The 25574-nt window shown below is 33.1% G+C and overlaps 1 protein-coding gene across 1 annotated transcript; it reads left to right on the top strand.

Moving 5' to 3' along the window:
* Positions 1-182: 182 nt before the first annotated feature.
* On the top strand, positions 183-25120 carry LOC144963044 (nuclear pore complex protein Nup133-like). The gene is made up of 34 exons (XM_078896652.1): positions 183-453; positions 3447-3580; positions 3833-3939; positions 4143-4367; positions 4828-4893; positions 5541-5651; positions 6078-6212; positions 7105-7164; positions 7617-7678; positions 8099-8166; positions 8794-8873; positions 9288-9390; positions 9658-9717; positions 10453-10531; positions 12088-12139; positions 12280-12384; positions 12642-12801; positions 13900-14009; positions 14275-14381; positions 14544-14643; positions 15385-15504; positions 15801-15929; positions 17388-17601; positions 18072-18205; positions 18681-18720; positions 18945-19069; positions 19762-19821; positions 20607-20682; positions 20968-21029; positions 22015-22071; positions 23294-23374; positions 23784-23851; positions 24148-24233; positions 24864-25120. The coding sequence occupies exons 1-34, from the start codon at positions 356-358 to the stop codon at positions 25004-25006; spliced, it is 3417 nt and encodes a 1138-aa protein (XP_078752778.1). The 5' UTR covers positions 183-355; the 3' UTR covers positions 25007-25120.
* The last annotated feature ends 454 nt before the right edge of the window (positions 25121-25574 follow it).

Here is a 25574-nt window from a genome sequence, read left to right as displayed (position 1 = left end):
ACTAATGAAAAAGAAAGAAAAATTGTTTGATTTTGCAAATTGTTCCTAGTCACTTATAATGTCATAGGATTTGAGAAATTTATATGTAAAAGGATCAAAATAATCAAACTTTTTTCTTTCGGTTTCTTTAATATCACACAATGATATCGGTTAGAGCAATGCGGTAATCAACTTTTTCAAGTATTAGCCCAGCTGGAAAAATTATCTCCAGTTTGACTTCAATTTCCGGGCCGCACTTTGTAAAAGAAAACAAGAGTACCAAAGGCAAAGTGTAGAAACAGCGAACAAAAACATCGAACGTTTTCAATGATATTTTTTTTCACTTATGTCAGTACATTGACCTACATACTCAGACATGTTCAATTCCAGATTTGCAGACATTTCATCTGGTGATAAAACGCCAACAGGAAAGCGTCGTTTTGGAGGAGGCAGAGACACCCCACGAAGTGCAAGGTGAGCGGAGGCGGAGAAAAAAAGTAGACCGTCTACCTTAGCCTAGAATCTAGACGTCCAGAAAAAGATTGTCTTCTTCTTCTTCCTCCTCCATTTCCTCCTCCTCCTCTTCTTCTCTTCTTCTTCTTCTTCTTCTTCTTCTTCTTCTTCTTCTTCTTCTTCTTCTTCTTCTTCTTGGTATTCAGGCTGATGAAAATTTTAGTTATTGACAATAATAATATCTAGCTAGAGAGGTGGGCCTTTGGCCTACCAACCTCCGCTGCACGTCCAACTCGCCTTGAGCATGCATTCACGTAAAATATAAAGATTTTTTTAAAAAACCTACCTCTGTTTCAAAAACTAGCATCTTTCACCTTTCTAAGAAACATTTTGATTTTTCAGAACTTTAGTTCGTTAAAAAATACCGGCCAATCTGACCCGTTGAGTCGAATGAAAACGAAATTTTGTTGTTTACACGGTTCAAAGGAAATGCCGTAAATAAGCTTTCATGGACTTCCTGTGTTGTTTTTACAGTGTCACGTGACCGTTTTGAGAAATTTGTCGTCTGCTACAAATAATTAGACCGGTAGGGGGTAGACAGAGCTGCCAACCTACCGCAAAAAATGCGGAATTGTACGCATTTTCAGCGATTGTACGCTTGTACACATTTCCCCCAAGATTGTACCCATTTTCAGTGTATGGAGTTGCTTCAGTTTTCTTTAGTATTATTACTAGCCTATTGAGAAACCTTGGTGACCAAGTGGATATTCATATATTTTTTTACCAATTATGATCTTCATGCTGGGAGGTTGAATTCTGAAAGGATTGGATTATAGTCTTGGGAACATTATTGTTGCTGCAATTGAGCTTGTGCGGTGTGACTTTATGTAAGTTTACCTTCCTCTTACTTTCACAATGGTTGGTTTCCATCGATTTCAGGATTGTACCCATTTTTATGAAATCTCCCCCATTTTGAGGTCCCATTGTACACATTCTCATCAGATGAGGTTGGCAGCTCTGGGTAGATATTTTCGTTGGAGCAGAGAAAAAGTGAGTATTATTTCTTGGACTTGTAGCGTTGTAGAGAGGCCTAGGGTCCACCAGCAGTCAAGTTTATTGAATAAAAGAAAAAAAGGCCTTTTTACTGCACTAATGCACCAAATTGCATACCTATCTATGGACACTTTGTTCCGTATCTTTTTCCCAATAAACTTTTTTAAAAACCTGGGGCCAGGGTTGCTAGTTTGGCCTCCTGGTGGCCAAATTTGAGAAATTTGGCCTTTTCCCAAGCCATTTGGCCTCCCAAAATTTGGTTTGGCCACGTGCTAACGCCACAGATTGCATTTGCTAATGCTTCTATATATACGAATTTTCCTTATCCTATCTAAATTGTTTAACAAATCTAAAGAGTTTTCGCGAGGCTAAGGTGGGTTTGGTGGTATTTGGGCTCCTGCCGAGGAATCTGGCTTCTTGCTATAGCTAGTTTGGTCTCTTACTCAAAAATGATCTGGCTAGGCGGAACCTTGATAACAGAAACGGGGCCCACACAATTTCGCGAGGAATTAATCATGAAAACAATTAGGATATAATTTCAACACAACTTTTGAAATTCATCAAGGATTGTCCATTACCGAATGTTTTTTGATAGAAAACAAATGCATCTTCAAATCTAAACTGCTTTTGACGGTAAGCGGTAAGTTTTTATTTATTTTTCTGTCCAAACGAATGATTTGTCCTGGTTATAGAAGCTAAGTATTGGTAACACCGGCTCAGCTCTCTAGATCTAGATACGTAGTGTTTTTATGCACCTCTGTTGACGGTGTATCTTAACGGATCGTTTTTATTATACACCTCCGTCATGCACGCGCATTCCACCCAATCTCATTAGTGATATTATGTTTCTGTATTTGGACATGGCGAAAGTTATATTGTGACATCTTTATTTGATGAGAAAGACAAAATCATTGTGATCAATTGGAAGTCCGGATAGAAATTAGTAACTGAGGTCTAAATGAAAAGCTTTTCTCACAACTGTACACGATGTCCAAATAAAATCAGGACAAAATAATATTCTGATAGTGTTAGACAGGCAACAATCCCTCGACAGTACGAAGTAAGGGAATCAGCTGTGTAAGTGGATAAAACAGAATTTCTTCTGAACTCTTCTGCTTTCTTTCAGTTCCACAGTTCCACTTTTTGCTGACTGCCCATACTGTCTCCCTTCTGTGTTTGCACACGTACGTTCAAGCTCAAGATAGGCTACTTATGGTGCGCACATTGGAGTTTGAGTCCGAATAGCCACGGGAGACTATTCAGACTCTAAGTCCGAATTGCCACTATGAAGTAATAATTGTATGGCAGTCTTTGATTTAGGCAATTTGAATTTGGCTAATTGCATTGTTCAGCCTTATGTGCTGATCAAGCACCAAGGGGATCAGTAAACGTAAGTAAATTGCAGTACACATAACGCCTGCTCAAAAAGAAAAAAGAATGATAATATCTGCAAGTGGGCGCCCACCGTGGTTGATGACCAGACTATGATAACATGATGTTGCAGGGCATGAGCCTTGGGCCACAAAAGACATGATGGCCAACCTACCAGTGTCAATATTTAAGCCAGTGGTTAGATATGTGGTGAGACATTCATTAACTCTTCCAACTCCATCCATCTCTTTTTTATCTTTTTAAACCTTCTTTGACCCTCACAATATATTTATTCATGAAGGGCATGGTCATAGAGTGGAGTGAGTATTAGTACTATAAGTAGACATAATGAAATGATATAATTAACATTGGGATTACAACTAGAATGTCTATTAATATAGTTACTGTGCTGTATGGACGTGAAATATTTGTTTTAATTTTTGTCATTAGAAACCATTCTGATTCATCTCAATTTATATTGTGAATTTTTATATTCCAGTACTAATAGACAATAAACGCCCCAAACCACAGTGCTCTTTACTTAATGTACCAAACCGATTCATTGTTTATTTTCTCTGTGTATTTCGAAGGAAAAAATCTCATCTGGATAGCACATCTCTACATGCAAGTCAGATTGTTCATGACACTACATCGAAGTTTACAATTGAGACATTTGGATTATCTCTGCCAGTTCTCATCACAAACACACTAACTCTCTCAGATAGTGAGTTACTCTTTATTGTCTGATAATAATGATCTGTTTGTATGGACAGGAGCTTTTTTTTTTTTTTTTTTGACTGTTGCCTTTATTGAAGTTCTTTTTATTTATAAGGAAATCCAAACATGATTTTTATTTCGTGTAAATCTGTAATTTAGAAGGTTGTCATCAGTATTTTCAAGTTGTAATAATGATAGTAAGCAATAATTTTATCGCTTTATTGTGGATATTATTAATTTTTCTTTTGTTTCATCATAGGAAGCACAACAGAAATCACTGCTTGTATTGATCCATCTGGATGGGCCTGGCTTGTTGGGGGACGCAAACTTTTCATCTGGCGTTACAAGTCTGCTGAAAACACGAGGGTCAGATGATTTTTATTATATCAACTTGTTATTGATTCATTAGCTACAATTATTAATATATCAAACACCAATCTACATTAAATTTGACATTTCAAAATGATAATGGAATTGTTTAAGATTACATATATTGAAAAATGTATTTTGATATAGCCTTCTTTTTGTCATTTCATACAAGTTTTTTTTCTTCTTATGGTATATTTTAGGCATCACAATTCAAAGAGTTAACTCTTCCACCCAGTGATTTGGCCCACAGTGCAGAGAGGGTTTGCCTTATTCCAGGCAATCAAGATGGACAACCTCTAGCATGTGTTGCAGTGTCCCCAGAGGGTGTGGTGCGATACTGGCCAAAGGTATCATTTGAGACTTCTACAGTGGATATAAGTGCTGAGCTGAGGGGCGAGGAATGTGCTCGAGTAGTCAACTTTCAGGTGTGTATCGCCTTAAAAGCAGAATTCTCAGTACTTTATAAAACTCTATTTTAAAATTTTAAAATTTGTTTTATCCATACTAAATCTATGAATGTAGTTTAGTGCTCATATTCAAATTCTTTGGAAAGAAGCTAATAATAAAAATGATTTGGATTTACTCTTAAATTTTAAGTATTTTATTTTGAATTTAGTTGTGCGGTGAGGTAATGGATTAGACAGATTTTTAAAAAAAGTTAATATTTCGATTGACTTAGTACAAGACTGTATTTATTATTAATTCTTAAGAAAGACGAATCTATTTTCTTTTTACAGAGAACTGTAGTTTCCTTTTCATCTTAATATCCATTATTTTCAAACTTAACACACATGCTTTGTTGATGTACATCTATTAATGAATGTTCAAACCTACCTGCCTTCTGTAAAAATGTTCACTAGTTATATTTTTAACTTTTTTTATAAGCCCTACGGATGTCTTCTTGCAACAACAACCAGCTCCTTGCTTTTATTGGAACCTATTACTGGTCAGGTATTTATGATTTAATATTTTCTGTGTAGTCAACCAAGTAGTATATAGATGGTGTTTTATTCTTTACATAAATGTTAATCAAAAGTTATAAGATGACAAAAGTTGCCTGGATTATCTTTATTGCTTCATTTAACTCCATAAATATCACGAACAAACTTGTATACTACGACAAAAAAAACTTGTAGAATTATGAATATTTTCATCAACTATTGCACTACATTATTAGCATCTTTGATTTAAGTTGTTTATTTAATGAAAATTTTGTGTCTGTGCACATGTATTAAGGACATTGAAGCATTATTCAATCTCCATGGTACCAAATCGATAATTGATGACGCTAGCTATTTTTTTTTCTTCTTAATACTTGAAATATGATTTAATATTTCAATTTTGTAGATGTGCAGGGTTGCTGTAACTTTATATTGAACTTTTTCTATACAGTTCATAGACTTAACGCATACATTAAAAAACAAAACAAACGATGAATATATTGTCAAGGGGCTTTGTAATAATGATAATAATGCTGATCTTTTATACAGCTCTAGGTGTCTTTTCTTTTCAATTATAAATAATCCCACAAATGCAGATACATACAATTGAATTAAATACATTAATTTATGTACCATAAACTTCTTTTGTTTCCTCAGGCTGTTATTTCATGCAGACACTTGAAATCATCCCAGGGTTTGTTTTCTGGTATCAGCCGTAGAATGTCTTCATTTGTTTTTGGATCCTCACAGATGCAAACGAATGAGGCTGTATGTAAACAATGAGTATTCAAATGTTTTAAATATAAATTTAATAAAGTTTTGAAATCATCCATATTGTATTTCTCATTATGTCCATATTGTTACTGAAATTACTTATTTGTCAAGTACAATGCAAACATTCAGTTGGTGATTGAAGGATTTAACATTACCAAAATATTCAAGTATTTTATTAAAGCAATGATGGATTCTGTATTTTTTTTTTCTTTGTAAAGGTTTGTTTATTTTTGTATGATATGATTTTGTTCTTAGGAATTCTGAGTAGGGTTTTCTTTACCGGTGGATCAGTTTGTTTTTTTTCTCCATTATCATCACGTAAGCATTTTTTTCACATTTTTATTTTAAGCTGACCTTAATGTTTTAATGATTTTAAAAAGCACATCCTTATCATCATAGTTCTTGTTTATATTCTTCCAGCCTTTGCAAGCCATCATACCTGCTCCAGAGGACGAATTTCTGGAGGATGAGGAAGACGAAGATAAAAGGATGTTCTACGTCTTATCAGACACACACCTCAGCAAGTGGATGGTACCAACTATTGGAGTTGAAAAAGTGAGAGAATTTTTCATTAATGCTGCCCCTAGCTTTAACTGACATTTCATGTCAAGACCATGCCATATTTACGTATGATGACTGACAGTTTTTTAAAATACATGTCTAAATAGTTTTACCTTTTCTATAGCTGCCAGCATAATTATGACAAGTATTCCACTTATTGTAAGTTACTAAAGTTAAATTTTGATATAATAAAGCCCATGACCACTGCTCGAGTGTATGGTATTTAATGACCAGGAAGGTAACTATGACAAGATGAGTATTCGCTTTGGGTACAGATCAGGGACAAGGGAACCAAAATCAGTCTGTTTTTTTTCTCTCTTTTCTTTCTGAACATCAATTGTACCTTCCATCTAGCTTTGTTTTCTCGTTTTCAAATGATATAATTTGATCTGTAAGCCCATCATCTTTCTATTTTTCTGGCCCTAAGTCTTGAAGTTTTCTCAATTATCATTGAGCTCGTAAATGCAGACAAATCGATATTTTGAAGTCTCATTCGCAAGAAAACTGACTAGTCACTAAAACCTGTGATATTAGAGTTCTACTGTAAGGATATATTCAGTTTTTTGGGTGCAATTTTTCAAAGACATTATTTTTCACCAGGAGTGAAATTTAGTGCTCCTCTCATTCGTTAAAGCATATGTTTAAGCTTTTCTCAAGATCTGGCCTTTTATGGATTGAAAAATAGTAGCTCTTTATTTCAGACTGTTTTATAGGGTGAAATATCATATCTTTAAGAGCATTTAAGTTTTGTTTTTATTTCTACTCATAAATAAAGAATTGTGAAGAGTAATATCACCACAACTCCAATGCGAACCACAATAGAGTATTCACTACAATTTGAATCACATTTTAAAAATGTTTTCAATTTTACTTTTTTTTTCCCCAGCTAATTTATCAAGTTGCTGCAGACAGAATGTTTCGGGAGGCTCTGGCTCAGAAAGTTTGGGTAAGGACTAGTATTTTTTATCTTCTGTTTTTTTAGGTTTTCTTTGCAAATTTGTTGACTTTTATTTACTTTATTCTCCCCGTTTCCCATTTAATTGTTTTTAATATTTTACTAGCTGTACCTGCAGATATCAGGAACGTATTTTCAAATATAGGACTTCAGCTACTACTTGATGGGTGTATAGATTTATTTGTAATTGAAAGTTAATTATAAATGTTAGTCTTCTTTTAACAAGTAAAGTAGAAGTAATTTGTCTATTTTGATTGTATCCTAGATGATTCCTATTCATTATATATATATATTTTTTTTTATGATCATCATCATCAACATTATTATTATTATTATTATTATTATTATTATTATTATTATTATTATTATTATTTTTATTATTATTATTATTATTATTATTATTATTATTATTATTATTATTATTATTATTATCTGTTGCATAGGAACAAGATTCAATTCAACTCCCTCATTTGAAAACCTGGCTACTGGATATTCAGCTTACTCGGTATGTCCTACAGTATATATTTCGTGCGTGTGGTGGTAATAATATAGATTAAAAAGCGTTTGCTTTGTAATTTTATTCAAGTTATTTATATTTTTTAAAGTGTATAAACATTGTGAAGATAAGGTTACATGAGAAGTAGTTTTATCAGTTATGTAATAAATGGTCATAATGAAATCAAATATTATATTTTTTTTCCAGCTGACTCTTGTAGTTTGAGAACTATTTGAAAATTTGTATTGTAAGTCACCAAAAAGAAACGGAGAAGAAAAAGTATGTAATTGATTGGCACACTGACATTAAAGAAGTCTCATTTTTATTTTTGAAAGTTTTATGTCAGGTTTTTGTTTTAGAAAGTTTTATTCTTTATGTTTTCTTTTATTGTCCCTAATTGTTTAAATTATTTTTTATTTTTATGGACAGAGATGGAATAGTAATGCTAAGTGCTGGTGTCAACCTAGAGGTTTCCCGAGTTGTCTATTTTGCCTTAGGTAAGGAGACTTTCAAAATATGTACATTGTTTTATGAAAAAGAAAAACTGGTTGTTTGCAATCTTCCACATTTATCTTTGAAGAAAATAAATGATGTGAATAATACTGATGATAATAATAATAACAATATATCTTTATTGTCCTCAAAATAGTGGCAATTTGTCATTTGGTTACACATTTATAACGATACAATATGTTGACATAGACACACTCACACATATGCACACTAGTGACATTGTAGTCATCGTCTTTGTCATCATCATCACAACAACCTTCCTAATATTTCCGTTACAATCCTTCACTTTCACCATTCCCTTATAACACCATCATCATCCTCATCATACTCCATATTATATTATTTTCCTGTAACAAGCTATGAGAGGGAAAGCTTATGCTTTGATATCCCTCATCAGAAAGACAAAGGTCATGTTCTCAGATTTTCTCTCTCTCTCTCTCTCTCTCTCTCTCTCTCTCTCTCTCTCTCTCTCTCTCTCTCTCTCTCTCTCTCTCTCTCTCTCTTCGCCTCTCAAAATCAAAAATGTGCTATAGGTGTATGACTTGATTCTTTAATGAAATTAGCTCGTAAATACATTCAATTTGCTTTCATTTGATTCAATTTTCTCACAGTGTATCTTGAAACTTTGAAAGAAGTGGCTCCAACAGGCATCAGCAAGTTCATATTACTGGATTACACACAGCCGTACACTGTAAGTCCAATTTTCAAGCTTGTGCATCATTTTTAAAAACTGCAGTTTTTATGAGGCCACAGATGTGTCCATTTGATTTTCTCTTTTATCTCCTTTTCTTGGTAATTTGTTAAACAAATGTAAATAATTGGTGATTTTTTCTTATCAGAATCTGTTGTCTTAATTATTGATTCTACATGGAAATATTCTGGAATACCGAGCAATTAAATTCACCATAACAGTGAGGGGGCGATGATTTTGGTATTGGTAACCAAGATTCAATGAATTGTACATAAGCAAAGACTCTCTCTCTCTCTCTCTCTCTCTCTCTCTCTCTCTCTCTCTCTCTCTCTCTCTCTCTCTCTCTCTCTCTCTCTCTCTCTCTCTTTGGAAGTATTTATACGAAATTGTTAAACATTCTCAAACCTTTTTCAGGAAAATGACGAAAGAAACATAACATCCTTTAAGTTGTTGCTGCCAGAGGACACATCCAAGACTACCTTCATCTATGATAAGAATACAATTCTCTGTTTACAAGGTCTGTATGAATAACTATTGAGTATTATAGATATTTTAGTATAACTTTACTTGTACAAAAATCCTTCCTTTACCCTGAAATGCAAGTTTATTGTGTATAAATACATATTTTACATTTGTAGATGCTTCAATTTTGCTTTTCCCATAAAATTTGTGAGTTATTTTCTACTATATTAAAGGAGATGAGTGTTTGTGAACAGAATGGTCCATGGTAATCTTCTGGAATGGTACAGGTTTAAAAAAAAATGTCTTGTGAATTTATTTACAGATGATGAGGCACTTGATAAGATGGATCTCAGAACACCAGGTGACATTGTGTTAGGAGCAGGTAATTTATTTTGTTAACAAGAATTAGAACAATATTAAGTACTTTTGACCAAATTATTAAATAGTCATGTCTTTCAGGGGTTGACTTTGCTTTGTGTATGATTTCTCAGATGTGGATAAAAGCTGTGAGTCCTAATTGAAATAGTTATAATGGTAATGTTCATGATAAAAAGGACATGCGTGTGTGTTTAAATTTATAAATGAATAAATCATGGTTGTAAACAATATCGGAGAGCATGCTTAATAAATTTACACAGATAATACGTAGTATAAATGAAATAGATAAGTATTGTAAAAATAGAGAACTTTGTGGCAATGATATAGAATTATGACAAAGCAATGTTTTCTACTTTACATTTATTATAACACTTCAAAACAGCTTAAATTGGGTGCAGATAAAAATTATATGACCACACATTATTGAGGGATTAAGGATTTCTTGTTTCTCTCTGTCGTTGTCATTATAGGCAGAAGGTAGTTTCTCCTCTTCGAAAATTTTAAATGACTAATCAAGCGTTGGTTTTTATGCCTCAAGATATTTTTTTAGTCTGCTGAAGCAGTACTGGTCAAATAAATCCTCTACTTTCGGAGTAAAGCATGTATATTTCCTGCCTTTTTCACAAATTTATCAATTTTAGTGTGTAAATGAACTTTATAACTATATACATTGTGCTTCAGTTATATGACATCTCACCTTCAATGCTGAATATAATGTCACTATTGTTATGTTTGACAGGGCGTTGTGATGGGACTGGTGTCTTCTTTTCTAATGTCCATGGAATTTTTGGTGTTACTCCATCTAAAATCAATTTAAAGTAAGTTGTAAATTTTTAATTAATGGGTTATCCTTCACCAATTACTTACTTTTAAGGGCTTTTATTAATTTTAATAAATATTTAGTATTATTTGTTCCACTTGATCAAATTTTATTAGATTTTTATACATGATTACTGTTGGCCGACTGGCATGTCAATATTGTAGTTTTAGACTACATAATTTTCTTTTGGTGATAGAGGTACAGCAGAATGGTGTTTTGTCTTGTCGCTTAAATCAAGCAATGTTGAGTGTAGTTGGTGGCTGGATAGATGACAGTGATGTTAAAAAAAATGATTCCTGGGGGTGCTTTTGTGTAGGGCTCAGGACTGATTGAGTGCCTGGCTATTGGCAGTGATATATATTGTATGGTGATGCTTATTAGGAGACTAGTTGTTCATAAAATAAAAGTATGGTTCAATATGGCTTGCTGGTGGAATTGATAAAAAGCATTATGCAAGATATATCTGTGGAAATGCTGTATTTAAATGCTTACACATTTATTTTTATTTCTTTGTTTATAACAATCAAGCATATGAAATGTATATCATGCAACAAAAATAAGTGGCCTTTACTAAAAAATGACTTACTGTTATTAAGTGTTAAGACAGTATATAACTAAAGCTTTAGGTGTATGTAAAGTGCAAGTAGCTAACAATTATAAAGTTTAATCAGAATCTTAAAACAAATGAATGACATTTTGATTTTTAATATGATGAATATAGTGTCTGAATATTATGATGTCACACAACTACATTGTAGTATATTGAGATATTTTTTGGGTTACTTACTTACGCATTTTTTGTTGCATTTCATGCAATAGGGCTAGCGCTGCAATTTTTTTACAGAGTTCTTTTTTATCAGACCTATTTATTTTACATTTTTTTAAAATGGTAGCTCTTGGGAATTGAGGGAGGGGAGGAGTAAATTCATAATTTTAGGCAGGCCTTTATTATACACCATGATTTTGTTCCTTTTCTTCTATCTTCAATTAAGATATTTAACAGAGTGATTATTTTGTTTCTACATATTATGAATGATGATGTTTGTTTATTTGACTAAAACTTGATATGATATATTTAAGTACATTATCGGGCTATAAGATCAAAACTTCAAGAGAAGTATTCTCTAGACAAATGTTGGATCAGTGGTCTCAGCCATGCGACCTAAACTCAGTAAGACAATGCAATGTAATGTGATAGGTAGAAGATATTAATGCCGGGTAATCATGACCTTTAGAGAAAAATCAAACAATAATATTAGTAGTTGTGTACCAATGTTAAGTTCATTGGAACATCATTTGAAACAATGAATTGCAAAAAGTAAAATGGGTAATAGTACCTTGATTCTTTGGTATTTATTTTGTAGCATTTCCCACAAAGTAAGTCATTAATTATTCATTTTTGTATTATTTGCACAGAATTTTAATACAATGTTGATAGAATTTTGCATTCTCTTTTATAACAATCATATCAGATAAGTAGTTACATTGTGTTAAAGTTTTGAACTATTATTGCACTCACTTTAATAACAGTTTCTAATTAAACTTTGTTTTCAGTGCCCTCAATGAGTCAAATAACCAGAGTGCACTACATCCAAGAGCTGAGCTGGTAAGCTATTTAGCTAATATATTGTTTAGCCAAGTAAGTGCATATGCATGGTGTGATTTGCTTTGTGTAGTAAATTTCTTCTCACACCTATGTTAAGTAGGAATATTTTACCCCTTACTTTCTTTTTTTTTTTATCACAGGAGAGCTTGATGATGGATTCTTCTCAATTGGTTGAGATGACGGACAGCAATGATGAGAAAACAAAGCTGAAGGGAGCTTTCATTGCATTCATTTCAGGAGATCAGGTATGACAATGTTTCTGTAGGATTTACAGACCTACCACTGATACAGAAATAATCAGTATGTACACATTATTTGGCCAAACATGATATAAAGAGAATTATTTATTTATTTGTTTTCGGAAAGATTGGTTTACCATACCTTAATCTCCATCTTTCAAATGACAAAAATCGTGGTAGTTTTACTTGCAGCTGTACATGGATCAGTGTTCAAATGCTATACTGAAAACAGGGATGAAAATATTCTTTTCTAATTTCTCCAGGATTCTGTTCAAACAGTGCTTGAAGAGCTCGTGCCATTAAGTCAGAAAGATCCAGAAACCAAAGAGTCAGGCTTGGATAAAATTGTGGCAGAAGTGAGCAAGGATTTAGTAGATGACATTCCCAATGCTGATCCAAGATGGGCTGAGTCAGACAAAAAAAGTATGTTTGAACTATTATTGATTAATTATACAATATATAGGGTGCGAGAATAATAACTTGAAAACAAAAAAAATGATGCTCTTTCAATATGAAACAGAAATCAGAAACATTAGAAAATTTACACGCATTAAGTTAATTCTTGCTACGTTAAATTAGAAATCCTCTATTTTTAAAGACACTATGCCTGTTATAACAAAATTTTTCAAATATTATATAAAATGTTTCCAAACTTGTGTCTTGTTTTTAGCTTTCGTATCATGTAATACATCAGGATGTCCTTAAATGAACCCCGTTTGATTCAAGTGCAACTTCCCACAATAGTAGCACTACAAAGTCTTACTTGAGAGAAAATTACATTCTATTTATTTTAAAATATGAATGGCCTCCAATAGGTCCTGACTTGAATCCAATGGCCCACAAATTTGGTTAATGATGCCCAACATGGTTTCTAAGGATCATACAGCAGTTTACAGAGAAGCAGAGTTAAAATAATCGATTGATAGTGCATAGGTTCAAATCACCATTCAAGAAGTAAAATCAGTTGGATCATGGAAAAAAAAAATCACTATGCTTTGTCATGAGCAAAATGAGTAATCAACAGATCTATCAAGATTTTAATGAGTTTATTTAAAACAATTGTTGAGTTAAAATTGTTAAACTTATTGTGCACATAAACTTAATGAATAGGTTTGATTGTGGTAAAATTTCATACTTGCATCATTTATAGTCTGACAGCTAGTTGATATTAACTATTCAAGATATTTTCTGTCACACCCAATACATGATTAATTTTCAGTACACTAAATGAAGTAATTTGGTCGTGGTCTAAAAAGTTATTTAGGAATGATAGTATATATTGATTTAATAGACTATACATTTTCAAGCAATGTTCCTACAACTTTTCTTGTTGCAAGTTCTAAGTTTTATTCATTGTCATCTCATGAGATAAGAAAATTCATATCTTTCTCATGCATCGTAACTTATTGATAAGATGAACTTACTTGGTAAATAGGGTGCTAGTCATGAGTATCCAAACAAAAATATGTAAAAAGAAATGGCAAGTGATGTTATTGATATTTCATTCTTTTATTTCATTAGACTCCAGCAGTAGCACAGCCTCTGTAATCATCATCCAGCAGTTGAAAGACAAACAAAAAGCCCATGATTATTTTATCAACTTTCTGAAGTCATGCGGCTTATGGGATCAGGTGAGATAGACTATTGCAAAACACACACGATTGTTGTCCATAAAATCAGTCACCTTTACATGAGCTAAGAGATAGATTTATAGTTATATTATATCATTGAGTTAGAAGTAATGGTCTTTTTTCTTTCCTCAACTTTATATAAAATAAAATATATGACAATTACAATTTTGAAATAAGTTTTGAAGGCCATATGTTCATTTCAAACATTTGTCTAGAATGTCTTATGTTGAAAGAGATCTGATTTATTCTTGAACTCTCTTTCCAGTTGTCACTGGTTCGTGTGAGAAATTCTATGATGTCAACCCGACTTTATCTGTGTGAGAACGTGGAAAAGGTCGAGGCAGCCATTGCTTTACGAGAACTTCATACAGAGTGAGTCTAAATGTGGTATTTTGAAAAACAAATATAATAAGTCTGTTTTAAAGGAACCGCTAATATTTTTTTGGATTTAAATTGATCACTGGTTCATGCTGTATCCCATTTTCTTCAATCATATGCAATTGACTTATAGTAGCCTTTATATATTTATTTCAGGCATTGTAAGATTTTAGATCCTTGCATCAAAACACTTTTGCAAAGAAGGGAAGAAATGATTCCTCACACACTCACACCCCAGGACATGTTTTACAGACGGGTAAGACATGTAACTTTTACACTGTTTTTGTATATGTTGAAATTTGCACATTTTTCTAATATTATAAATATGTCCACTTCTGTAATAAATCTTTGGCTTAAAATTTTAAAAAGCGACAACCTTCTTGCCTCATTTCATGAGATTTATACTTTAGTAGGGATCACTTGACTTCCCTTTTGGACTTGTGGGTCAGGCAGGTGACTGCTTTGACTTTTAGCTCCCATACTTCTTTTGTACTCTTCCTCATCATATTTCATCCTTTTTTGGAAAGAATGTCGTTTGGTTTTACCCCGTGGCCTCAGGGGCATTGCCTTAATTTTTTAAAATGGGTTACTATGTTGTTTTTTTTTTGTAAATCACATCTTCATATCCAGGAATATTTATATATGACTATATTTATGTATATTTATCTGTTGAGTGTATCCCTTTTGTCTGGATCTTGTGCATGTGTTTGGGTTGGGCTTTGTGCTGGTTCTCTTTGGATTACATTTTTCTTGGATGTTTTTGAGTGCGGATCTACAGTCTTTTGACTATATCCTCATTTTCATATTTCCATTGCTTGTTCTGATATGGCATTAAGTGTCATGATTGCCTTATAACTCCTAAAACAGAAAAGAACAATTGACAGTACATTATTGTTGTTATTATTATTATTATTATTATTAATATTATTGTTGTAATTATTTTTGTTATTGTTATTAATAATTATTATTGTTGTAATTATTTTTGTTTTGTTTACAGGTGTCAAGCATCCAAGACATAGCTAAAATCTTGGTTGATTATGTAGAGGACTTTTTAAACTCTGACCAACCCAGCAAAAAGGTGCTCACTGTTATCCGAGCTGTCAATGCCATTTTTGTGGTGAGTTAAAAGTTTCAAAATTCCATATTTGAGTGGTGTAAATGTTATCAATTACTGTAAGTTGTATAGTACAATGGATAGAAAAGATTAAATATGAATTTTAAAAAACATACTTAATCACTGCGTCAGATATGTTAGGTTTATAATGAAAAAAAACAGCATCTTAGCTTTCCAAGGCTTGCTTTGTTGATTACTGCATGTGTAGGTTCTTGGTCTGACAACTGACTTCTGATACCCATGCTATACAGCAATGTTTATATGCATTTATTTTTAAAAATTAATTTTTCTTTAAATAGGATATGCTACACTATGCTCTGAAATACAGAGAGGCTAATGCTGAAATGTATGCTGGAAACCAAGAGTGCATCCCAGAGTACATACCTTGGACTGCCACTGAAAGCATTCGCAACGTCATCACCAAACAAGTAAGTTTAAAATAGAAATATATTTTAGGTCCTTATTCAGTTGTGATTTTTACAATTCAATACAGTGGAACTCTGATACAACAGGGTAGTGGGACAAGCAAAAAATCTCCCTTGTAGCCGAGTCCTGTTATATCCATGCATTAGGAATTGGAGAGGAAGCAATACTGAGGGGGGTGGGGAAGAAAACTGACAAGGAACACATTTCGAGTTATTCCCCGAAGTAAATAAATCAGATGACTTGACTGTGACTTCCATTCCTGTAACCTCTCCATAAATCACCATACCTCATGCCCTCTTTCACATACTACAGGACACAAGGCGGGTTGGAACAAGGCAATTGTTAATTCTACCTTGCTCCATTCCAACCGTGCTACTGACAGCCACTAAGTGCACTTCAAAACTCAAGTAGTGCACAGTCCTCGCCTCAGGCTTCACATAGAGCTCTTCACCATCTCACTTCTCATTGGACTTAGTTACCTAATCAGTCACGAGATGCACATCCCTAACTCTATGCGTAACATTAGGCCTAAGGGTATCAACATGTAGATTGGATAGTCATGTGCCTTTCACTTGCCTTTTATTGTATGGTCTTGGATACACAAAGTACACAAAGAAACATCAATAGCACACACAATAACTGCAATTCTCCCACTCCCACCTCCTCTGCATTCCCTATGTTATGTATGTCATGTGTGCCTTCCTGTAGTTTTTTTTAACTTGGTACTAAACTTACAACTCACAGCCCTGTTGTAGCCGTGTTCCAATAAATATTTCCCTGTTATAGCCATGCATGATTTATATGAATTATATAGGCCGTAGAATGGGGATTAAAAAATGTTCCATTGTAATCGAGTCCCTGTTGCAACCAAAGTCGTTATAAGGGAGCTGTACTTTATACAATGCTGATGGGTTTCCTCAGATCTGCAGAAATCCGCGATTTTTGAGTCAGAGGAGGAATTTCCTCTTTTAAAAAAAGTTATATTTCCCTCAATCAAATGTACTGGCAGTGAGAGATTTGATGTGTGGTGGAACAAATAGGTGCAGTTTCCCACTCTCTAGAAGTTAGCTAGAGTATCAATGATAGTTTATCATCTCAATTGCTCTAAAAATTGTGTGTGTGTGGGGGGGGGGGGGGGGGTGCTTAAAGGCAATCATTCAAAATTTTCCTCCCTTTTCAGTTTTTGGCACCATCAGCACTGTGTATAATTCTAAGTGGTTGAATCTCCTCTCCATGGCCATCATGTTTTGTTTTGTTCCAAAGAGAGATGTAACTTTGTTGTATTTGATAGCCTTTCGTACAGAAAAACTAAATCTCTAAGTTTCATTCACCTCCAAAATGGAAAAACAATTATTTTCTGTGTGTGAATCAGGAAGTCTTTCCTTGTTTCCAATAATAAAATTGAAAATAATGTGGACGGAAAATAATGTGGACGGTTCAATGAATTTTTACAACCATAGATCACCACCAGTTTGGACAGAGGAGTGTCAGAAGCCAGAGAAGTGGATGTCCAGGGTATCATTTTCCAGAATGTGGTTGGCTTGTCTGATATACTGATGGACGGCTATGCCAGTCAGATCAAATCTTTACAGCAATGGCCAGATCGAGCTGAGGATTGTGTCAAGCTGGAGCAAAAATTTGAAAAAAAGAGACATAATTTGATATTGCCCTTTGGTGAGTGTTTTCCAATTAAGCAAAGGATTTTTGTGTTTTGTTTCCACAATGATATTCGTTTAAAGTATAAAAATATAATTAAACTAGAGGATTTAAGGAAACATAAACAGTTTAATTGTCTGCATGAAATTTTAAGAATCACATTAATTGCTTTCAGAAGAAACTAATATTTCATTTGAAAGCAAAGTTTGTGAATTTACCTCTTTAAATACATCTGTAAAACAAACAAATAAACTCAACTTTTTTGAGGTATTACTTTTCTCAAATTTTTGACTTCAACCTTATTATCTTTACAAAGAAAATTATCTGATTTTTGTTTTTTTTGGGTTTTTTTTTTCAAAGACCCCATATTTCATTCATTTTGATCTTCATATTGTTATGAAGCTGATACTGTTATTATTTATAAAAAATAAAAACAAACCCATACACATGCCCAAAACCATTATTGTCTGCAAAACTATTTCAAACAGTTAAACACAAACAATACGACAGAGCGGCATCACTGGCTGAAAAATATGAAGATTTTGAAATGTTGATGGTGATCTGTGACACAACTGATAATCAGGAGAGGTTGCAGAGGTACAGGAGCCAATTTGCAGATAAGGTCTGGTAATTCTTTCAAATATGTTTTATATATTCGCATGTATATTCTGTTTTTCAATTAGAAATACTAAGTTTCATTGTTTTGAAAATGCCTATTTTCTCAATTAAATTTTTTTTTTTTTTTACACACAGTGTGATCCTTTGTTTCTAATTCTATAATAAAAAATTTTAAGTCACCTAATAAGACGAATCATGTTTCATTACTCTGCTATGTTGTACTGTGTTGTCCATCCATTGTTTTCCCACAAATTGCTTTTGTTTTTGGGTCAAAATGATTTTTCTAATAGTTAATTGAATGACAATTTGGCTTTGAGGTCGAGACCTGAAAATTTGTTGGTTTTTTTTTTTCTTCTGCCCAATAAAGATCAAAATACTTACATGTTTATGAATTAGATACTATGTTAAGGTTTTATTCCATGTATACTGTCTATTTAGAAATAACCCTTTTTTATTTTTTATTTATTTATTTTTTTCAGGGATTTGCCCAATTTCTGTTTCAGTGGTACTTGAAAGAAGGTGTGTATGGATTTTGAAATGCCAAATTAAATACACTTATGTTTTGAATCAACAAAGTTTGTAGTCATCAGCTTGTTAGTAGTTCGATATTATGTTTAAAATAATGATAAAAGATCCTTAAATTTTTGTTTCAATCTATTGTCAACAAAAACCATTTTATTTGTTTGTCTGTTTTTTTTTGGGTTTTTTTTTTTCAACATTTTGATTAATTTGACATTTTTCAGGCAAAAGAGGCCATTTGCTCTCACAGCCGGTTGCTCAAGGAGATGAATTAAGCCGCTTTTTGGACTCAGACAATGTCAAGTATCTCAGCTGGCTACATGAGATACAGAGAGGGAATTTTGTAGCAGTAAGTGCTGTAAATTTTGTATTCAGGTGTATTCTGGGCCAAGTAATCTAGTTTATAACTTATAATTTGTGCAGCTATGTGGTCTTGTCGGATGACACTCGCTTTCGGATTGGAATGTCCTCGGTTTGAGCCTCACTCTGCACATAGTTCAGTTCTTGGAAAAGGCTCTTTACTCACATTCTCTCCCTGTACTCGGGTGTAAAATGAGTACCAGGTCATTAACAGCGTTGTTCTGTCTGGAAAAAAAAATGGAATATCGCCTAACAGGCATCATGTCTCGTTCTGCATATTAAGTGTTGCTGTTGGATTGGGACCCCTTGTAAAGCGCTTGAGATTTTGAGTGGATATTGCGCTATATAAAAACTCAATATATAATTTATTAGACATTATGAATGATCTACCAGCCCTAGTGTCCTTTCTCAAGTCTAGCTAATATTTTTAAGGTTTGGGTACTTTTTGTTTTCTAAAATTATTTTATACTCACACTTCGCATTTGAATATGGTTTTGATATTCTTTGAATATAGTTTGCATTTTTGGTTTTTTAATATCATGAAATTCGTAAACAGAAAAATAAGGATAACAGGTGCTTTTTGAAATAAATCTTCATTTTTGTCAATGTAGCTGTTAGCCCTGTGATGAAAAAAGAAAAAGTTTTGATTGCTACAATTATAGGAGTGATTTTGTTTTTCAGGCCCATCATGCACTGTCAGAATTAGCTAGTGTGGAGAAAAACTTTTTGGCAAAGAAAAAGGTATGGTAAACTGTTATCCATCAATTTATTCCATTATGAAAGAAAATTTAAAACAATACGTCAATGATAATAATAGTTCCGATGTTGAGTAGAGAAAGAGAATCGGGTTTGGAAATGTATCACTGTAATCTTCTTCACCTATGAAACAGTAAAAAAATGTTTAAACACAAGTTATTAGAAATAGAGTGATGATTATTTTGATAAGAATTAATGATTGATTTTGATACATACCAATATAAATATGTCATACTAGTTGTTTGAGTATTTTTCATACTTGTTATACTTCTAATTAAGCATATTGAGGTTATTGAATTAGCCACGCTGTTCTTTAAAGATTTTTCTCAAACTCACCTCTCTCGCACTTGCATGATTAGAGTCGGATGCCCTTGATTTGGATTTTGATATTTTATTGAGAGTTACAATTCAATTAGAGACAATATGAAAATGCTATCCAAAACTCTTGCTTTGTCAACCATAAAAGGTTGCTGCGACAGTGAAATTGTATCCGGTATATACCTGGTCACCAACATTCTATGTCCATAATTTTAAAAGGCTTCTCAAAGATGTTGGTATTGTTAAAACGGTGGCCAAATAGTTTTCGTTGAACCTTATATCATATACATCAATTTTCAATCACATAGAAACAAATTTCAATCACATAGAAACAAATTTGAATTAGTCAATTCCAGGTCTAAGAAACCCAAGATAAAAAACTGATTTTACTTAATTTGTAGTTTGCCTGAAATAACATTATTCTGGAATTAGAATTGTTTTTCTGTCCTCAGACTTTATTGAGTCTCAGCAAATTGTCAGCCATGGCAGCTGAGGAGGAATCAGAGATGTTGCAAGAAGATGTAGAAGGTAAATGATACAGTGGAGATGTTATTGGAGTCGCTCATACCTACTTAATAAGATAGTAGCAACCATTAGATTAAAATTGCCTGATTTTTTTTCTTTTGAAAATTGCACCCATTTTTATTTTTAATGATTTATTTTTTTTGGGGTCAGAAATGTAGTTGTGAATTGTTCGCATATTTTTACTGTTCAAATATGAATGTGATAAGATGTTAACTTACGCAATTAAATATAATTGTAATTTGAATAATAGAAAATATACTTATAAAAATGTTGGGTTTTTTTTTTCAGTTATCAATGAAGAGTTGGATTTGGTGCTGAATCAAGAGTTGCTTCCAGTGGAAGCCGTTGAGGTGGGTTTGATTGGATGCACAATAATTGTATTGTTTAAAGTAAATCCATTTCTATCCAGACAAGCTTTTTGAGCAGTGATAGTATTTGCATTTTGTGTTGCCTATTGTCTTTGTATTGTAGCAACTATTTCTACTCAGGCGGGCTTTTGAGTAGTAATAGTAGTGTGTGTTTTGTGTTACCTATTGTCTTTGTATTGTAGCACCCATTTCTACTCAGACAGGCTTTTGTTACCTATTGTCTTTGTATGTCAGGTGCCCAAGAGCTTTTTGTCGATTCTGTGCGCTGTATATATTTATAATTATTCAGTACATTTGACATATTTTTAATTCGCAAAAGTGGGAGCCATGTCAGTAAAATTCACTTTTACAGTTTTTGTTTTTTGGTGAAAAAATATCTCACATCTTTTTTCATTTAGAGATTATGATTAGCATTTCATTTACTACTTTGAATTTTTACAGAGATTATGAATTTTTTACAACAAACATAGCTTGGAAACAGATTTTCACATTATTCTGACAAAAATTAAACATCAAAAAACAGCAATACTGCTTCCATTTTTCCATCAGATGCATGGTTAAAATTATTGAAACAAGGCTCGATCAACTTTTTTTTGAAAACTGTTGAAACTAAAAAACTAAATTAACCAACACTTAATTTTGTGGTGTAAGGATCTGATCTTCAAAAGCATAGAGGTTAATTGCCGCAACTTTTGCATGAAAACAATGCAGGGTATAGACAAAGTTTGACAATGAGGTCATGGACACCACCCCACAACACTTGGGGAGAAAAGACTTACTTGCGTCGACTCTCCCATTAACTTCCTTTTTACTGGTGATGAAATGACATAAAATTGTATCAAGTGCTGTTAAAGCCATAAAAGCAAACAAAACAGTTCTGAGGAAACTGCTTGTGGCATTGATTGAATTGTATTTGTATGATTATCTGTCTTGTATTTGTCTTGATTTATATTTTTGTTCATTCCAGAATGCAGCAATGGATCCAGAGAACATGAGGGTATTGACACCTAAAGAACTCATTGAGGTAAACAGAGAAATAACATAGTGAACTTTTTTAACAGATCTTTTTTTTTTTTCCTTTTTTTCTTTAGAAAGGTTTTCTAATGCATTAAATAAATGTGTATAAATTGATGGAAAGAACTAGATTTATCTTATTATTTTGAATATTTCTGGAATAAATTTACAAAAGGCCATTTAATGCCCAATACTGAGGTTTTTATCTAGGACATGATACAAGCATGCATTATGTTATGCGCTGATTATATTCCGAAGGAAATACTAATACTTCATTTATTGGATATGTGTGTGGATTTCAATCTTTCATAATTCGTGTTTTCCAATGTTTCCTCTCGAAAAGTTATGACAAAATATGTTTTGTTTCACCCTCTCATCAACAAGTAACCTCAAGCACGGTTTCCTCGACCTCATTCGAATTCTCAACATTTTTCCTAGAACACATTTTTACCTCAAACATGATTTCCTCACACTAGTTTCACCCAGCCAACGTAAAATAATTAATTAATTAATTAAAGGGATTTTAAAAATTGTGTGCTTTGATTTTGACCACTGATGACTTATTTTTATATTGACAGTTACTTATCCATGTATGGTGTGCATCTATCTACACTGCATGTATGTGTATGCAGTATAATACACACGCAGAAACACATAACCACTCACACACTCCATTGCTATTTCACATAAAAGACACCTCTCTGCTTATTCTTTTCACTTCTCCTTTAGTTCCAATATCAGTGCCACTTGCCATGATGTGCTATGGTTGGCTACAACTGTGAATGAATTTAATGTTGTGATACAGCAATTCCCCTCCCCCCACCACCACCACACACACACACACGATCGCACCAACCCCTCATAACATATCAATAAAGCAAATAATAATAAAGTTCTCTATTCATCCTCAAGCGAAACTTTGTCTTAGGGTTTATTCCAAGGGAAAACTGAAATAACCCAGGTGTGAGTCGTAACACAGCACCGCAAATTGAGCTAGGGAGAGGTGATTTGCTGAAGACCACTTAACATGGTGGATATTCGAACCAGGTATCTTTCGGACACAAAGCAAAGACCTTACAGCTGAGCCACACTGCCCCCCTCCTCCCCATGAAATCTCAAGTATGGTTACCTCAAACGTTTTTGCATGTCACAAGGAGTTCGAGGAAACGGTGCTGGAGTGTTATTATAATTTTGAATAAATGTAATAATCATTGTTTATATGATCTACCCAGCTGTATGTGAGTGACAAAAACACCGATGCTGGAGAATTGGATGTCAAGAAAGCCCTTGATCTCTTGCGATACATTGATCAGGTACAAATTGTCAGATTATAATTATCATTATTCTTATCTTCATCATCATAATTATTTATTTATTTTTCCTTTATTAAATCTTGCTTCTCTCTTTACCTCAAAACATATCTCAAATTCATTCAGGAATACTGAATTAAGTACATTAATGATTATTCTGAGATTTCCATAAGAAAAAGCCTGTATGTTGTAAGTTGTCACCAACTTTTGCAATCAAAGAAGTTGTGAACTACCATTAAATCATCCCCCCCCCCCCCCCCAATATTTTTTTAAAGAATTTGATTTTAAGCATGAAGATAAATCAATTTTTATTATTGGTAAAAGATATTTTGATAAATTGGTCTTGAAATATTTGATTTGCATATTTTACCAAATCTTTTGATATATTATCCTGTCCTTCTAATCTTTGCAGACAAGTGCTGAAGAGGAATACGATCAGCTCAAGCTTCACATTTGGTGTCGTGCTATTCTAATGGATGAGTATGTACAATAGTTTGATAATCCAAAAATCTAAAAAATTTGCAATAGCAAGAATCGAACCTGAATAAGAGTAAACTTGATGAATATCTCTAATTTTTTATAGTGGTGATAAAAAAAATACTTAATCTCATCGGGCGACAGGGAACACAATCATCAACCAAGGACTTCTGTGTCTGTCGGCTGCATGGAAGCCGATGTTGTTTCAGGTTGGGCCAGTTTTTAAGCTCTTTATCCATTGATCTTCTCCATGTTTCTTTGGGCAACAAAACTAATCAATATCATCATTTATTTTGTAGGTGGATTGACACCAATGAGACAGACCCATTAGAGAGCAACAAAAACAAAGTTTTCATGAAAACTGTGGATCTAGTCTACATGGACGGTGAGTCAATATTCTTCATGTTTACTTTGAAATTCAATTGCTATGTTTTTTGTCTTTTTTTGCTTTTTTAAATTTAATCTAGGTGTGATCATTTTTTATTTTATTCATTTTTTTTTTTGACAGAAAAGCTAGCAATATAGTTAAAATAACTTGAGAATGTTTCAAACATAGCTTAAGTACTTAAAAAAGGGGGGAAAAACAACAAAGAAATGAAAACAAAACCGAAATGAAAAAAAAAAAAGGTCAGCATTCTCTACCCAAGGATACATTGCCAGGACAGTGGAGTGTTGTGGTCTTGTGATATAGTACTTACCTTTGGGCGTGGTTTGAGTCCTGCTCTGTCTTAGTGATTCTATCAGAAAAAAGTATATTGTAATAGTGTCTTAGCGGTGTCAATCTCATCCAAGATATTATGTTTTGCTGTTGGCTTGGGATCCCTTGAAAAGCACTTTTGGTTTTAAAAAAAATGAAAGCTCAATTAAAAATTTTAAAAAATTAAATCTTGTTTGCTTTGTATTCTTAGGAGATACCAGGCTTGTGTAACACCTACCTAGTTACAGTTCATATGATAAAATTTACTACACCTCCTTCCATGGACTCATTTTTTGAATTCCGGTTTTCTATTTCCAGGTAATTTAGAAAGCTTGTTACCAGATCAAAAGACACTTCTTTCCTCTCCTGAATTGGCAGACCTCAGTCGACAACCCCATTTCCAATTTTTAATCAAAGGAAGCTATGAACAAATCAACAGAGCTCTTTTTGAAATGGAATAGACATTGCTATATTGTTAATTCATTGTTCATCCATCATCAAAGATAATGTGCATTTTATGAACTTTCATCATCTACATACCACGGAGGGTGGAATTAAATGTAGTTACTCATAAATTTGTTCTTTATTCAATTTTTATATGTTTACATGTTTGTGTGTTGTCTGGTGCAGATGAGAAACATTGATGAGTGGATTTCCTTGTTGGCTGGTGGATTCTTCATTGGCCCTCTCAGCTCCCCCCCCTTCTCTCTCTCTCTACCTCTCTCTCTCTCTCTCTCTCTCTCTCTCTCTCTCTCTCTCTCTCTCTCTCTCTCTCTCTCTCTCTCTATATATATATATATATATATATATATATATATATATATATATATATATATATAGATATATATATATATTTATATATATATATATATATATATATATATATATATATATATATATATATATATATATATATATATAAAATATCTCTCTGTGTGTGCGTGTGCATGAGGAATGAAACTACTTGATTTTGCTCAGATCATGGCTTGAGTCCTGCTCAGTAAGGGAGGTGGGTGGATACGAGTATAT

Source organism: Berghia stephanieae, chromosome 1 (genome assembly GCF_034508935.2).
Source record: "Berghia stephanieae isolate SIO BIC M18660-M18661 chromosome 1, UCSD_Bste_1.3, whole genome shotgun sequence".
NCBI lineage: Eukaryota > Metazoa > Mollusca > Gastropoda > Nudibranchia > Aeolidiidae > Berghia > Berghia stephanieae.
This window is presented reverse-complemented; position numbering and strand designations above follow the sequence as displayed.